Source organism: Periplaneta americana, chromosome 8 (assembly GCF_040183065.1).
Source record: "Periplaneta americana isolate PAMFEO1 chromosome 8, P.americana_PAMFEO1_priV1, whole genome shotgun sequence".
Lineage (NCBI taxonomy): Eukaryota > Metazoa > Arthropoda > Insecta > Blattodea > Blattidae > Periplaneta > Periplaneta americana.
Genome location: NC_091124.1, coordinates 120,954,177 through 120,970,172, shown reverse-complemented (window position 1 = coordinate 120,970,172; position 15,996 = coordinate 120,954,177). Strand labels below are relative to the sequence as shown.

Genomic DNA, 15,996 nt, shown 5'->3' with positions numbered 1-15,996 from the left:
AACCTAATTTTCATTTCTCTCCAGGCAGGCTCACCTCTGTACGTTTTGAACATTGCTCATAATCGAATTCGCGTTCTCCTGTCCGTGAGTGTGTCCCATTTTAATGGTGAATTATTACGACAAAATTTTAGAGCCCGTTTTTTAATCTTTTCCAGTGTCTTAATATGTTCTAATCTGTAAGGATCCCAACATGCAACACCATATTCCATTTCTGGACGTACTAGTGATTTATATGCAATCTTTGGATTTATCAGAGCCTTTTCGTAGTACCCTCATCATATTTGTAACGTTCTCCATGCTTTTCCCGCTGTGTCAGTAACGTGTTCCCCCAGCCGAGATAGCTGCTAAATGTTGTTCCTAGGTATTTACATTTGTTAACTTCCGGAATGGTTTCACCCCCTAAGGTATACGATGCGATTATTTTATATCTTTTTCTCGTAAAGCTGATAGCTTTGCTCTTTAGGGAATTTATTTTCACTTTGTTGGCTATTGCCCAATCATTTATTCTATTGAGGTCATTCTGAAGAAGAGTAGTATCTTCATAACTATTTATTTCCATGTGTATGATACAATCATCCGCGAATAAGCGAACCCTGGATAAGACGTTAACTGGCAGATCATTTACAAAAGCCAGGAATAGAAGGGGGTCCCAAGACACTCCCCTGTGGGACTCCGGAAGTAATTTCAATTGGGATCGATAATTCCTCCCCCACCCGTACTATCTGAGTGCGACAAGTTAAAAATTCCTTGATTCACTGGAGTACTGTGAAGTTAATCCCCGTTGATTGTAGTTTAACCAACAATATGTCGTGTGCAACTACATCGAATGCGCGTGAAAAGTCAACAATCACTGCATTCTACTTGGCTATTTGAATCTATTCCGTCTGCTAAATCTTGACATACAGTTACTAATTTACTCTCACAAGAGTAGCCTACCCGAAATCCATGCTGGTAGTCATGTAACCAATTTGAATCATTCCAATGCTGCCTTAGATAAGCTGAAATCAGTTATGCTGGATACCCTATAAAAGATTGTTGTTTTTGAAAGCTCACCTATTTCAATTAATGTGAAGTCTGTGCTTTGTTGATTGCACAGAGTTTCTCTATACGTGGCCTTATGGTTATCAGGCCAACAGGTAAATTATCTTCAAAATGCAGCATTCTGTTACTTTTATGGTAAAAAAATACTGATTCACACAAGTATGACGTTGAAAACGGCAGTTCTAAATGTATTTTTAGTTTATTTGGGACCATCGGCTGATCTGACAAAAGCTTTCCGAAAATAAGACACTCGGAATTTTGTTTATATTTATCTCCAAGCCATGTAAAAACATATTCAAAGCAGTAATCACTATATTTATGAAACGCAGTGCGTTTTTTGAACCCTGAAGGAAATTTTCGCTCATATTATTTGAATTAGTATTGTTGTCATCTATCCCAGAACTTGATTCAGATTGTCTTTTTCGAATTAAAATTTTTTCCATGATATAATCTACTGTAAATAAAACACTTTTGATAAAATAATCGCAGTATCACCCGCTCACACGTATATACTGTACTGAAACTGATCAATATTTTCTCACGATTCTAAAATCTTACTAAGTGGGAAGAGTAAACGAATTACAGTACTAAGCATTGTTGCAAGTGTTCACGTTTCATTAGTAAAGTCTTTCTCAAAATAAAATGTACCATATCAAAGACTTCGTTGTAAATAAAAAATGTGTTGTAAAGAGACTTTCTGGATCGCATAAAATTTATTTTTCAGTTCCAACTACTCACAACTACTCAGCCTTCTATAAAATTGAGTACCGGGTCTTTCCCGGGGGTAAAAGGCGGTCAGAGCGTGGTGCCGACCACACCACCTCATTCTAGTGCCGAGGTCATGGAAAGCATGGGGCTCTACCTCCATGCCCCCCAAGTGCCTTCATGGCATGTTACGGGGATACCTTTACCTTTACCTTACTACTCACAACTGCTCGTTTTATTGTTGTCACTGTGAACGGACATAGAGGGGGAGGGCGACACACCACTTGGGAACCACTGGGCTAAACCCAGCGAGATGGCTCATGCGTTCCGCTTGGGACCCGCATTAGGGACGTCTTGGTTCGATTCTCAGACCGACCAACCTGATTGTGATTTTTCCGTGGTTTTCCACAGTTACTTAGACAAATTTCGAGTTGGAATTTTCATTGCCATGGCACATTTTCCTTCCCCTCCCGTGTAGAAAAAGAATTTAGGTTTAATGTCATTCATCTTCATCTCATTCCATAGACATATTCAGGTCAAGACGCAAGTCGCATGTCGTGTCCGCTTACGAGGGAGGGCGTTCTCTCCGCAACGTTCCTGGGTTCCCAGCCTTCCGCAAAATCTCTGCCAGGATTCACTCCCGAAGAGCACTTCCAAGGGCGCTTCGACACCTTGGAAGGGGCGTTGGAATGAATTCTGTACTGTTTGGTCACCTTGGCGGTATGAACTTGGGGCGGAGGTGTAGGGGGTCCCATTTGGTGAGCCGGTGGGCTAGTACAAGTCATCCTCATTCATCCCATAAATTCAGGATACACAATAGGGCTCAGTATGACCGACCGTGCAAAGGGTCGTCCCTAACTCGCCCCTAGCCACCGTTACCTAACCTAATAGAGTAGGATAAACTGAAAATGATCGTCTTTAATTGGCGTTACTTAAATCTTTCCAAGATCGATAAGCTACTAAAGCTTAGTCTCTCTTCTTGGTAATGCAGCGTTGTCTTTATTTGAAATTGTCAGAGACAACGCTGCAACTTACACCATTCCTGTATTACTTCACATTATGATAGAAACAAATTAAGAAAACTAGTAGAGTCAATTTCTAGGAAATCGTCATTTTCCGAATTTGATTTGAAACGTAACTTGCTAAGATAGTACTAAAATTATTACATTTCATGTGTATCATCTCTGTACGCAGAGAGACAGACAAGGAAAGAGACCGTTTTTTTTTTTTTTTTTTTTTTTTTTTTTTTTTTTTTTTTTTTTTTTTTTTTTTTTCCCCAGGGATACTGAAAATATGGATACTCATATAAATGTCGAAATTGATTTTTGTACTGTCGCAATATTTTTCTTTGTAGCTCGTACGAGAAAAATGTAAAAGAAGAATACTACTGCGCTACATAGCTAATTTCTTCAACAGGCCAATACATATTACATTAATTAGCCGTTCCACTCGTTCGTTGTGAGATAGCATTCTCTGTAAATTTGTGTGTACCGGTATGTAAGAACCCCTTTGTCATTTTATTTCATACAATTTTGCGTAATTTTAATTTTTTGTGGCCTCCACTCTGAAGTGACATTTTGTGTTATGCTAGTGCAGTAAGGACGTAATTATAAGAGAATATTAATTTTGTTGGGACTAATTAAAAAAATTGTTTGTGGCAGTGGCATATCATACGGCAATGCCTTGTCCCGTTAGGAATACATAAAATATGGTGTTTTAATCCGCTGTATAATTAAATTCAGCGTAGGCCTATAAAATAAATTTACAAAGATAATAATCGTAGTCCTAGACAAAAATTAACTTTATATTATTATTAGTGCTGTTGATCGATCGACATATTTAATCGATTAATCGATAGATTAATCAAGTTTTGACCAAGTGGAAAAAATGTTTTAATGTACTCTAATACACTATTAATTGTTAAATTTAAGTTGTGTTCGGTGATAAGCATAAGTATTAAATGTTGTATATCTATTATATTGTATCGTTATGTTACAAAACAACTATTTCAATACTTACTAACATATTTATTATGAAGCCAATAATTTATTGTGTCAATTTCTCCGGGAATTTTTGAGACAAACATAAATAACAAAAAGTATGAAGACTCACCTAGTTCAACGTTTCTCAAATTATGGTCCGCGGACCACCTGTGGTCTTCGAGGTCTGCCCTTGTGGTCCTTCAAAAAGACAGAAGAAAAAATAAAATTCAAACGAATTGCGTGTTACATTACAGCTGAAAATCTCAGAGATTGGAAATTACACATGGCAATCGCTTTCACTTTTTCTCCCAGTACTGACATTTTATAAAATTTATTACCCTACCCGTCTATTGACTTCCCATCCTACTCTCAGCAACAAAAGAGGGATTTAAAGCACTATGAACGTGGTATTTCTCGCTATCTTTTCCCTGCACTTCTGGTGCTGCATTTGTAACCCAGCCAAGGACCACCCGAATTCATTACAGAGGACCAAAGTAACGAACCTTTTCATGTATTTATGACTTTAAATCTTTCTTATGTGGTACACGCCAGTAGTTGTCTATGTCTCTGTTAAATAGTGCCCATTATACATAATGAAAAACTGGCTTCGATTCAGATCTTTGGAAGAAAGGAACGTGATGATACGCTTCATTTAGGCTCTGCTAATAGTTCAGAAGCTGTATGTGAAGATATTAATATCAATAATTCTAGTGCCATTAAAGAAATATCTAGTCATTCAAATGTAAGTCTAGAACAACTATGTACGAATCGACAGGCTCATTCATCTCACTAATGTGAGTACCAACATTTATTTATTTATTTATTTATTTATTTATTTATTTATTTATTTATTTATTTTTAGTTAATAAGTTAAAGATTATCAAAACTCTAATAGTCTTGAATTATTAAAAAAAACGAAAATGAATTTCTTCTATTAACATTAACTTAATTAGTTAATACTAATATAAAGTTAATTGAATTAAATTAATTTTAATTAATCAATTATATTTTAAAATACAAGTATACTGCTATTAAAATATGCTACAAAAATTATAAATTTACTTTCGAAAGGAACAAGAGTAAGGTGGTCCGCGGAACTGTTCTGACTTAAAAAAGTGGTCCCCACTTCAAAAAAGTTTGAGAAACGCTGACCTAGTTAATACTGCTTCATCCATGATTTTAAGCATCTGAGTGCATTCGCATGCTCCGAATTAAGTGCCGCTCTACGTTTAGTAACAATGTTTCCTGCATCACTAAAAATGAAAAAACTTTTTTTCTGTTAAGCACTTCTCCACGATCGTTCAATTTAAATCCAAACGTTTCAGCGAGTTTACCTCTCAAATTCTCATATGACATATTGGAGTTTACACATTAAACAAACCATAAAAAAACTGATTTTTTTCCTTTATCAAACAAAACACACAACCTTCATATACAATCTCAGTACAGAAACTGCAACTGCAAAAGTACAGCTGTCGAAACAGAAGACTGGCCCCTATTGTAATCGAATTACCAGATTTTAGAAAGAGAAAAAGGTAGTTACGCTCTCATTTGCACACAGTGTAGACATGGCTACATTATAAGGGATGAGGGAGACGAATCCCAGAAAAGTATGTGTTTCATATGTTAGGAAGATGAGCTGACAATAAGGTGGAAGTTTTCTTGGAAAACCATAAAACTTAATAAGGGTTTCGTATTGTGTTTCAACTTTCAATAGAGATAGAATAGGACACTGTCCTCATATCTCCATCTCTTTCTGAAGTTTTTGTGCAAAGATTTTCCTTACGCTACCTGGTTTACCGTTAAAAATAACAGTACTATTGTGCTCTTAAGTAAGCAATTTACGAGAGAGGGATATTGTTGGAATTTGTAGTATGAGTTTGTATTAACAAAATAATAATTAATGTCATCTACAACCGATTAATTTTAATCGACTCGATTATTCGATTAAATATTTTTGTTCGATTAATCTTACAACAGAAATTGATCGATTAATCGATCAAATCCAACAATACTTATTATTATTATTATTATTATTATTTACGTTGTTGCAACTATTACTGTCTTGAGTAGACTCTATGTGTAACCAAATCCATGTCTTTCGGAAAGCGTGAGGTTATTAGGCGTACTTTACTGCTTACAGATATTAGGCGGGGTATGTGTTAAGCTGGGGAGAGTCATCATCATCAGGTTTCCACTTTCCTGCTTTTTAGTAACAGACAACATATTTAAAGATTTTAGAGACAATGTATATGAGGTACTACTGTAAACCTTAAAAAGAAACGCACATATGTAATAAAACACGCTGAATAATACATTTAGGGGTATGAACGGATGTTACAGACAGTATTTCTGCATTAATCTCTAAATTGTGAAATTAAAATTTTGCTGTATGGAGTCACCTGTGGGAAAGAAAATATTGAGGCTCCGCATCCCATAGGATTAGGGTAAATGTAAGCGGAAATTTTAGATATAGACACTACTATTTCGTTTATATGACGTCATTCCATTTTCGACCAATGAAGTGTAATGAAATTTTGAATTCCAACCAATCACAGTGACACTTTGCGATAATTTTTGTAGCTAGATTTATCGCTATCAATTTATCGCATTGTCGTGCTTTTGTTTAATCGTTGTCGCCAACTGTTTCCCCGTAAATTGATGATCATGAGTACATTAAGATCAACTACACGGTTAAACATTTCTTTCAACTTTAAAGCAATGAATGCAAGATAGATATTTAATATTAATTAATATATTTACGCAGTGAAGACGACATACAAAACGGCGCACCATGTAGACACAAAATCTTCATGCATCTTAATTCAACGCACCTTTTAAATTTGATTCTTTCAATATTCTTCCCAGATTGCACGCATACGCGATTGGAATATTGAACTGTGCAGATGCAGCTTTAGTTCCGTTACACACTACAGCGAGAATGCGTTTGCCGAGCTATAAAAATGCTTTCCTGTAGCACGAGTAACGGTCGAAATAAGACACAGCTGACATTGGTCCTGCTCCCACAAGTAACTTAACCTATAATTGTAGCCTATAAAATTTGTATTTTGTGAATGAAATTAAACAATAGAAAGTCAGATATTCAAATTTATGTAACATCAACGCATATCAAACACAAAGACCTTGTATAGTAATATATATGACTTCACTGTGTAGCAACGTATCTCGCTGTGAATACATAAGCATACCTATATAGCTGTCCCCACCTATATACCTGTTTCTCGGTGCAGTGTGTAATAACTGCGTTTTCAACAATTCTTCATTTAATTAATGTATTAATCATATTATAAGATTTTAAATTATATTATGATTTCAGTGGATAATGAAAATGTATTTATTTTATAATAATATGAGAAAAGTACTGTACATGTAATTAACATTGTTAAACCTGTATTTCGCTTTTCGCAATTGGCATTACTGAATAATAACATCGAATTTCTTTATTGCAGTAATCGATATTAATCTACTTCAACTTCACCATGTCTGAATAGGTTAAGTATTCGTAAATATACAATTATTAACATTTTGTGCTCGAATTTTAGGGATATATTATTTACATTTTTATTTTATTTGACGAAATAGTCCTAATAAATTTCATTCGACATTACTACAGACTATTTTTTTTTTAATTTGGCTGCTTAGCTAACGACTAGAAACAAATTTCATGTCTCAAAGCAACAGTGACATTCAGTTTAAATCCTTTTCTTTTTTGCTTTATGGTCAAGTTTACCCCAGTTCATTTCAGTGAAAGTAGTGAGTACGCCACGCGATAAGCCTTCCCTAAAAAATCTTGCCCTCTCCAAGCAGAAACAGAAATGACTCCCCTGTGTGAGCTCTAGAAAGCGTCCCTGTGTTTATAACAGTTTAGCAACATGAGAATTGAGCGATCAGCTGCTGATGCTCTCACGTCTTTCAGCTCGAGATGTACAAGCTGCACGTGGAGTCCAGCATCAAGTTCCGCTTCGCTCATACCGTCGTCAGCTGCAAGATTGCCAACCCAGCAAATATCTCCCAGGAGGCGACTTTCAGCGCAGTGTTACCGGATACGGCATTTATCTCAGGATTCCTCATGTAAGTCCAACCAATCATTTCCCAGAACCCGTCACGACTGGAGATTTATGTCCTCTTTATGAACAGCCGTGGGCTTGCTTAACTCTGCTGCATCGAGTAGTGATGAGAGCTGAACAAGAAAATGTGACTTCAAGTACTGACAATGTTATGTTTGCAGGGAGATTGAAGACCACGTGTACCACGCGTACGTGAGAGAGAAGGAAGCTGCCAGGCAGGAGTACTCAAGGGCCGTAAGCGAGGGAAGGACTGCGGCGCACGTGGCTCTGAGGTGAGTAATACTGTTTGATGGAGGACAATGAAGAGAGAGGGGAGGGGGCAGGTATGAAGAAGAAGGGGAGAAGATGACGTCTTAGAGAAGAAAACGGAGAACAAGAGAAAGAAGAAAGGTGAGTAAAAAAGGGGAAGGAGAATAAAGAAGAAGAGGTGAAAAATGAAAAGAAAGACGAGGAAGTAAAGCAAATTATTAGGAAAGTACCGGAGAAGGATGCAGAACGAGAAGGAGGAAGATGAAAAGGAGAAATAAATTAAAAAAGAGATGAAGGATAACAATTAGAAGACATAAAGAAAAATAGAGAAATGGAAAGAAGAAAGAAGACGAGGGTAAGAAGATTAAAACGGAAAAGAAGCAAAAAAGGAGGAAAGGGTAAGAAAGAAGAATAGAAGATGTAGTTGGACATAGAGAAGAAAGATAATGAGTAAAACGTAAAAGACTAAAGTAATCCATCTTTAAATTCAAACCTGGCCATGTTTCTTGGGCTCTTACCGTCATGTCATGTAAATCAGTCATTCTCAAGAAAGAACCGCAGAGAAGTTAATAGGAGGCTTCGAAGAAAATAATAATAATAATAATAATAATAATAATAATAATAATAATAATAATAATAATAATAATGCAATTTATGAGACGGGCAGCGGGATCCTCAATGTTCGAACAGAGTAAAATGAAGAAATACTGACAAAATTAAAAATAGATCCTGTAGTTCATTTTGTTCAACAATGTAGACTTCAGTGGAAGAAACATGTCGAAAGGATGGATCGCACTAGTTGACTCAGACAAATTCTTGCCTATGTACCAAGAAGAAGGACAATTTTGGAAAGACCACGAAAACGCTGGCATGACACCGTAACGGATCCACTAGGGTCTAACTCTATGATGATGATGATTGATAATAATAATAATAATAATGATAATAATAATAATAATAATACTAACTTTAAATGCTGTTCTAAGAAAATTGAAATATGCGATTATTTTGCATTAAATAAAGACAAGACATAATTTGTTTTCTTTCAAAACTGATACAGAATATCAGATTACTCTGTTCTACATTCTGCTCCATTCTTTCTCAGCCTTTTGATGAGGCCCCATTTTTCCTCAAATTACTTTAGTGCAACTTTCTGGCCTTAGGAACACAGTGCAGAAATCAACAGTGTGAAATATCGTTTGTTTAAAAAAATTACAACGATCTATAATTATTAAGCAATATTATATTACATTTAAAACTGTCTTATAGTCATAATTTCTTCGTGCCCCCTGCAATTCAGGAGTTACGTGAAACTTTGGTCATTTTTAGAGAAAAAATCATATTCGATTTTTGCAGAAAAATATATTATTGATTTTTCATTTATATGTTGGTTTATATACAATAATCTCACTAGAGGTTTTGATTTATCTAGAGAAAATCGAAACTCGAGTGAGATTTAATTGACTAATATATAATTAGAAGAAAGTATATGAAGATTAGAAGAAATGAAATACTCTAATACAATAAAATATTAATTGACTTGCTAAGATACTAAACTGTCTTCAAATCAATTATTGTACCATCTCATCATTACAAATATTCCGTTATGAAGACCTGTTCACTTGTTATCAGTTGTGCCAACTATACAATCTTCATTGAACTCTGGACGTTTACTAGTGAAGAAGGCTTTGTTGATTCAGTTTCATTTTTATTAGAACAGTTGCATTACATTTCAATTATCTATATATATATATATATATTAAACAATCTCTGATACGTGACTATCCATTATCTCATACAGCAGAAGTTATAACAGAACCTAAATAATATAAACAAGATAAATTACAGAAAAGTTTTAATTAAGGTTGAATAATTTTTAACAGGTACCATTATTGAAAGTACAATGTTGGCAAATAATGAAAGAAATGCTAGGAAGATGATAAAAACAAATTTTCGAACAAAATTCTCCTTTCAAACTTGGGTATAAGCTTTCCCATGGAGAATCTGAATTTCATGTTGTTAATTTGGCGTATGCAGTAAAAATATGTCAACTAAATGTGGTTAAACTTCCACAAATACAGCAAACTATTAATAGACCTAAACTTGTAAAAGAAAAACTAGCTGACGTTCAATCAATGTATAAGTGGATGCTAGAGATTGATAAAATTTATTTCAAAAACCTTTTCAAACAGTAATCATTTTCTGTACAAGAAAATATTTTTCAGCATTAAGAAGAAAATGTAACAGCTTTTTTATATTAATATTAATGCTATGAACTGTTTAAAAATTTAAATTGTGGTTTATTTAACGACGCCCGCAACTTCAGAGGTTATATCAGCGTCGGCGGTGTGCAGAAATTTATTTTACATGCCAGTAAATCTACTGACATGAGTCTGTCGTATTTAAACACACTAAAATCTCACCGACCTGGGCCGGGATCGAAACCGCAACCTTGAGCACAGTAGGCCAGAGCTATATCGAGTACGCTATCCAGGCCGACTGTAAGCTATTAAAAAAAAAAAAACAAAATATCTTACTAAAACAGAAATAAATATGATGTTTGTTTAGAAACACTGATGCTATATTGTACATAATGCAAAATGTTTAACGTTGGAAGAGTTTATTCCCTTGGAAAAATAATGGTTAAAATTGAACTTATTAACCCTTATTCTGTTTTATTTCTCTATTATGTTTTCAAAGTGATAACTTGATCAAACCAGTAACATTTTCCTTATGGATACAGAGTTAAAATGATTTCTTAATAATTTTATATACTTTCCTTTTCATTATCTTACCCTATATTGAGATGAATTTAAGAAAAAAGACATTAACAGTAAATGTAACTATGTAAAACAATATGCTTATCTCTTTTGCTTTATAATGGTAATTAACTGGAAAAATCAGTCTGGAAACACAAGGTTCTATTTGACAATAAAAAATCTCAATTTGGAGACACAAGATTCTATATGAGAACAATTATTTCATTTTTATCTCATTTCACCGTAAATAATTTAATTGAACATTCTAAGTTCAGTACATGTTAAACAATGACTTTAACTACCTAAAAGTCCAGAAAATCTTTTAAAAACTTTATCCGCATTGATTTTATTAACAACGAAACTTTTAAAATGCTCTCCTGTAAAATTTACTAAACACTAGATAAGACCTTGTTATTCTGAATCCGCGAAGTATTGAAGAATGCGTGCAGACATTAGGGGAGCTATTCATAGACATCTCGCAGCACGCGCTACGAGCGTACTAAGCTAGCCCCGACTATCCACTGGTTACTAGTACAGAATTCAAATCATATCCTATCGCTAACACTGGTTTATGAATACGAAAAATGCTGATAATTCACCGAAAGCCCGCGCTAAAAATGTCTATGAATACGGCCCTAGAAATTTATGGATTCGAATTTGAACCAAGGCTTAAGAATTCAACCTTCTTGATTCAAATTTCCAGCTCTACACATATTCAGTCGATGTAGATAACATTGATTCTGAACTATAATTAGAGCTTATTGATCTACAATGTGTTAGGGAACCAGAGAATGGGTATACAAATAAAATCAATCTGTGCGAGTTTCACAGATATTTTCCTCTAAAAATATCTTCTTGTTTATATATCTATGCAGCGAAGATGCGAAGAAGCTAAGATGCTGAATGTATTTGACTTCACATACGTTTATGAGCAATTATTTTATCACAGATTAAAATAACAAGCCTTGACAAGAATTCAAGTGTAGGATTATAATAATTTACAGTGTGCTCTTCGACTCAGTGTTGCTTATTCAATGATTCCTAACATAGAAAAACAGTAAAGGCAAAACGCATAGAAAAATATCTTTGGACTAGCACAAGTACTGGTGAGCTACAATAAAAATCTCATAAAACGTTCCTTGCTCCTTTAATACATGTATAAGTCTAAATTCTTCAGTTGCTTAAACATAAAGCTATTAGAAACAATAAACACTAAAACAATTTGTTTGCTGAAGTCAATTTCTTTCAATATTATGTAAGAACTGGGATATACTTAATTTTTGTTATAATTATACAGTTTTATTTTTGTTTGTAATTGGGATATTTAAAACTTTTTTTTTATTTGGCTGTGCGTTAAATGAATATACAGTATGAAGACAAATTTATCACATAAACAAACACGTGATTAATAAAATGCAGTTATCTAGAATAAATTATATCATTTCATATTTAAAAATAAGAAAATCACTACGAAAGGTAAAATCATTCCGGCAATTTAATAAATTAGGAACAGCAGTTCTTAAATCCGGTACTATTTAACAATCTTTAACTCTTCTACTGCCATCCTTTATCTATCTTCCCCCTCCAGGAGTAGAGATGTGACGTCACAGAGCCAACAGTTGGCAATGTCTGTTCTAAAAGGAAGACCGCGTGAGGTATAGCCCTAACTACGGCTGTCACTCCTCTCAATATATTTCTCCAGTACTTGATTCGTTTTTCGTGTTCTGAAATAAGATCATGATCAATCATTATCAATCCCTGACTCCTCTGTTTCATTTACATAATATGAGCAAATGACTTGTAATTGATATAATACAATTATCATGCTCTGATATAACCTTTATTTACGTGTTTCCAATCGGAAAATCCTGATGTTGCAAAGGTAGATGAACCTTCATACAAGCGACATGAAGTACTCAAGTACTGAAAGTACTGGATATACCAGTACTGGAAGGTCATACGATATAGAACTTGAAAACTGATATCTTATTTTAAAGCAGTTTTTTTAATATTGTTTTAGTACAGTACCCCCAGCGATCATCGTCCTGTTTTTTGCTGGATCTGAAACCTTCCAAATTGTATTATTATGATGTACCGAAGTACATAATCTTCCAAATTTTTTTTTCACCCCTTGACCAGTGAAATAGTCTTTCGTTGCTTTGTTTATTCCCTGATTACTGGATCATATTTATTTCATTTTCACAGTCTTCGTTGTAATTATGTGAACACTGATTAATATTGCCATTAATTTCACTTTCACTATCGTAATTAGTTTTACGGTATCACAAAACACCAATGTGTACTTGAATCGGTTTCTGAAAGAACGCCCTCTGTTTTATATTTTTACTTGGTTATTTAACGACGCTGTATCAAATACTAGGTTATTCAGCGTCTATGAAATATAGGATAGCGAGATGGTATTTAAGTGAGATGAGGTTGAGGATTCACTATAGATTACCTGACATTCGCCTTACGATTGGGAAAAACCTAAGAAAAATCCAACCAGATACTCAGCCCAAGGGGGAATCGAATCCGCGCCCGAGCCTAACTTCGGATCGTTAGCCAGTGGCTCTGTTTCATTTTTGTCAACTTGGAAAAATGTTCTATTTTACGTGTCACATTAAGGAGTTTTTGTTACTTTTCTAATTTTAAGTTTTACTGATTTCTACAGTTAATCTCTTTTCGCATTCTACTTAATAATAAAATTAATAACTTAAGAACATTATACATAATCTAACAATAATTTCAGCAACCCGACTTTAAGCAGGTTACAGACGGTTGTTTCCGATCTGTGGAAACGAATTTTTTAATGGCATCATGTGCATCAGGAATCACACGACAGCTGAACTGTGGTGAGAGGTGACACACCAGCAGAGAGTGATTTCATAGTCAGAGTGCACGGTGTATCACAGCAACAATGACCAAGAAAATCTAGCCCTTTTTTGGAGGGGTACATTACGACCCTTTCCAATTGAGGACCGTTTTTGCAAAATTTGCTAACTGCAAAATTTGCAAAATTGAGATTTTGGTGGGTTCGTTAACATAAAGCAGGCCTCTACACGATGTTAAAGTTATCTTAGTAAAATTGAATTATTTCTCTTCATTATAGTGTGTCAAAGTGTGATTGTTGCACCTATAACCTACTTGTCTCCATTCAGTTTTTTGTCTCTCCTGCAAAATTTAGTTTTTTCAGTTAGCAAGTTTTGCAAAAACGGTCCTCAATTCCAAGTAGAGTTCAGTGAAAATAAAAGAAGCCTGCAAAGAACGTGGTTTCGTTACTTCCAAGAAAGGCATCTTCTGTGTTCCTAATAAGACTGGTAAAGCTCGGATGGGATTAATTTTTATTATTTCGGAGGGTGCGGCTTGTGGCGGGGGGGTGGATTTGCTTCCTTTTTCCCCTCTGGACATCACATCACGTCATTCAAAATTCATTTCCAGAAATCGGAAACAACCTTGTATAACTTTTGTACTAGTCCCAAGATCAATAATTGTTTTGTTATTTATACGGAGAAGGGGCTTGATGGTTTGCACTGCAATCTGAGGCTCATTGAGCTTACTACTTCTATTCTGTGAATGATATTTGTCGCCGAACGGGCGTGCTCCTGTACGACTACAGCACGCACCTGGGTAATGATGACAATGACATGTCAATTTAATAATTGCGAAATGAATCGGAGGTCCAACGCTGAAAGTTACCAAGTAATTCTGCTTCAATGGTTGAGGAAAAACCTCGGAAAAAACCCAATCAGTAACTTGTCCCAACCAGGAATCCAACCCGGGCCCGCTGCTTTCACAGTCAGATATGCTGATCGTTACTGTCACAACAATGAAATGAAATGATAAGTTTTGGAGAAACTGTTGGTAGTTGAGGAAGATAATTAAAAATGGAGCAGTTTTGCAATTATTGTAAATAGCACGATAACAATGGAATAAGAAGGATATTGAAGAAAAAACTTCGTAACTTAAAAGTGTAAATTACTTTTTTTCGAAGCAAACGGACTCTTTTAATTATACATACATTTTATTGTATGCAGGGGGAAGTGAATCTATCACATTCATTCACAGGGGTAGTATAGTCTGATCCGTTTGGGTGTGGATAATATTAATTTATTATTATAAAGCTGTTATGATAGTAGGAAAAATTTCTTGCTTGTTATATTTTGATTAAAAGATGGGAGTTTCCATATATGACAATCAACAATGCATAATCTGAAAGGACAAATGAAAATCGTAGTTGATTAAAATGAATACTACAAATCAACAGTGGGCACAATGTGTTCTTTCGTATGCTAAATTTGAGAATGTTAAAAGGGTTCAAAGGGAATTTCGAAGTGAATATGGTGTGCATAATGTACCTAAATACAATTCCATAATGTTGTGGTATCGAACATAGAAACAGGTTCTGTGTTAAAAAGAACATGCAGGAGGTCGCAGGCGAAATCCAGTACGAAAAGCAGCTATCTCTTGGCTTGGTTCCCAAACTCCCCAGATCTAACCCCTCCTGACTTCTTCGTGTAAGGTTTTGTTAAAGGCATTGTCTATTCACAGAAACCCAGGAATATTGATAATCTGAGAGTAAAAATTACTCAAGCTTTTCAATAAATCACTCCTCTCATGTTACAACGGACATGGCCTGAATTGGACCACCGTCATGAGTTGTGCAGGGTGCGCAATGGGGGTCATGTTGAGCTCTGAGGAATCTCCCATCTTTCAGTGTTGTATGCACAGAGTTTCAACAAATAAAGTTCAGTAGTAAATGTGACCCAAACGGATCACCCTGGAGATCAATTCAATGGGAACAAATTTTGTCAAATAAGTTTTTTGATACGTCGAATAGTTTTGAGAATACGAAATGTAACGTGTTGCAACACTTCAGTTCTCCTTGAGGTCATTGCTCTGCAGTGGGGGTGAGTGTAACTCTAATCACACACTCCGCAAGATTTGCGAATGGAGAATGTAAACAAAAACGTCTCATCAGATATGTTTTCACCAAATTACTGTAGATCGAAACGTAAAGTATTCAAAGATTTAATTACGAAAATTGTTTGGGTTTTAACATTCTTTATTACGCTATAACATCTTTAACTCTTGATTTAATACTATGAAATTTACGTAACACATTCACAGTATCTGTTGATTTATTTGCTTTTTACGTAATTATAAAATAGTAAA

The 15,996-nt window shown here is 34.9% G+C and overlaps 1 protein-coding gene across 7 annotated transcripts in view; it reads left to right on the top strand.

The window, feature by feature from the left end:
* LOC138704999 (inter-alpha-trypsin inhibitor heavy chain H4-like) overlaps positions 1-15,996 on the top strand; it is a 189,779-nt gene that overhangs the window by 27,529 nt on the left and 146,254 nt on the right. For 6 of the 7 annotated variants that reach the window (XM_069833515.1, XM_069833519.1, XM_069833516.1 and 3 more), the window contains exons 2-3: positions 7,666-7,820; positions 7,978-8,088. The exons of the other annotated variant lie outside the window; for it this stretch is intronic. In XM_069833515.1, the coding sequence (XP_069689616.1) occupies positions 7,666-7,820; positions 7,978-8,088 (266 nt within the window). The remainder of the gene's footprint in view (positions 1-7,665; positions 7,821-7,977; positions 8,089-15,996) is intronic. 7 annotated transcript variants of the gene reach the window in all.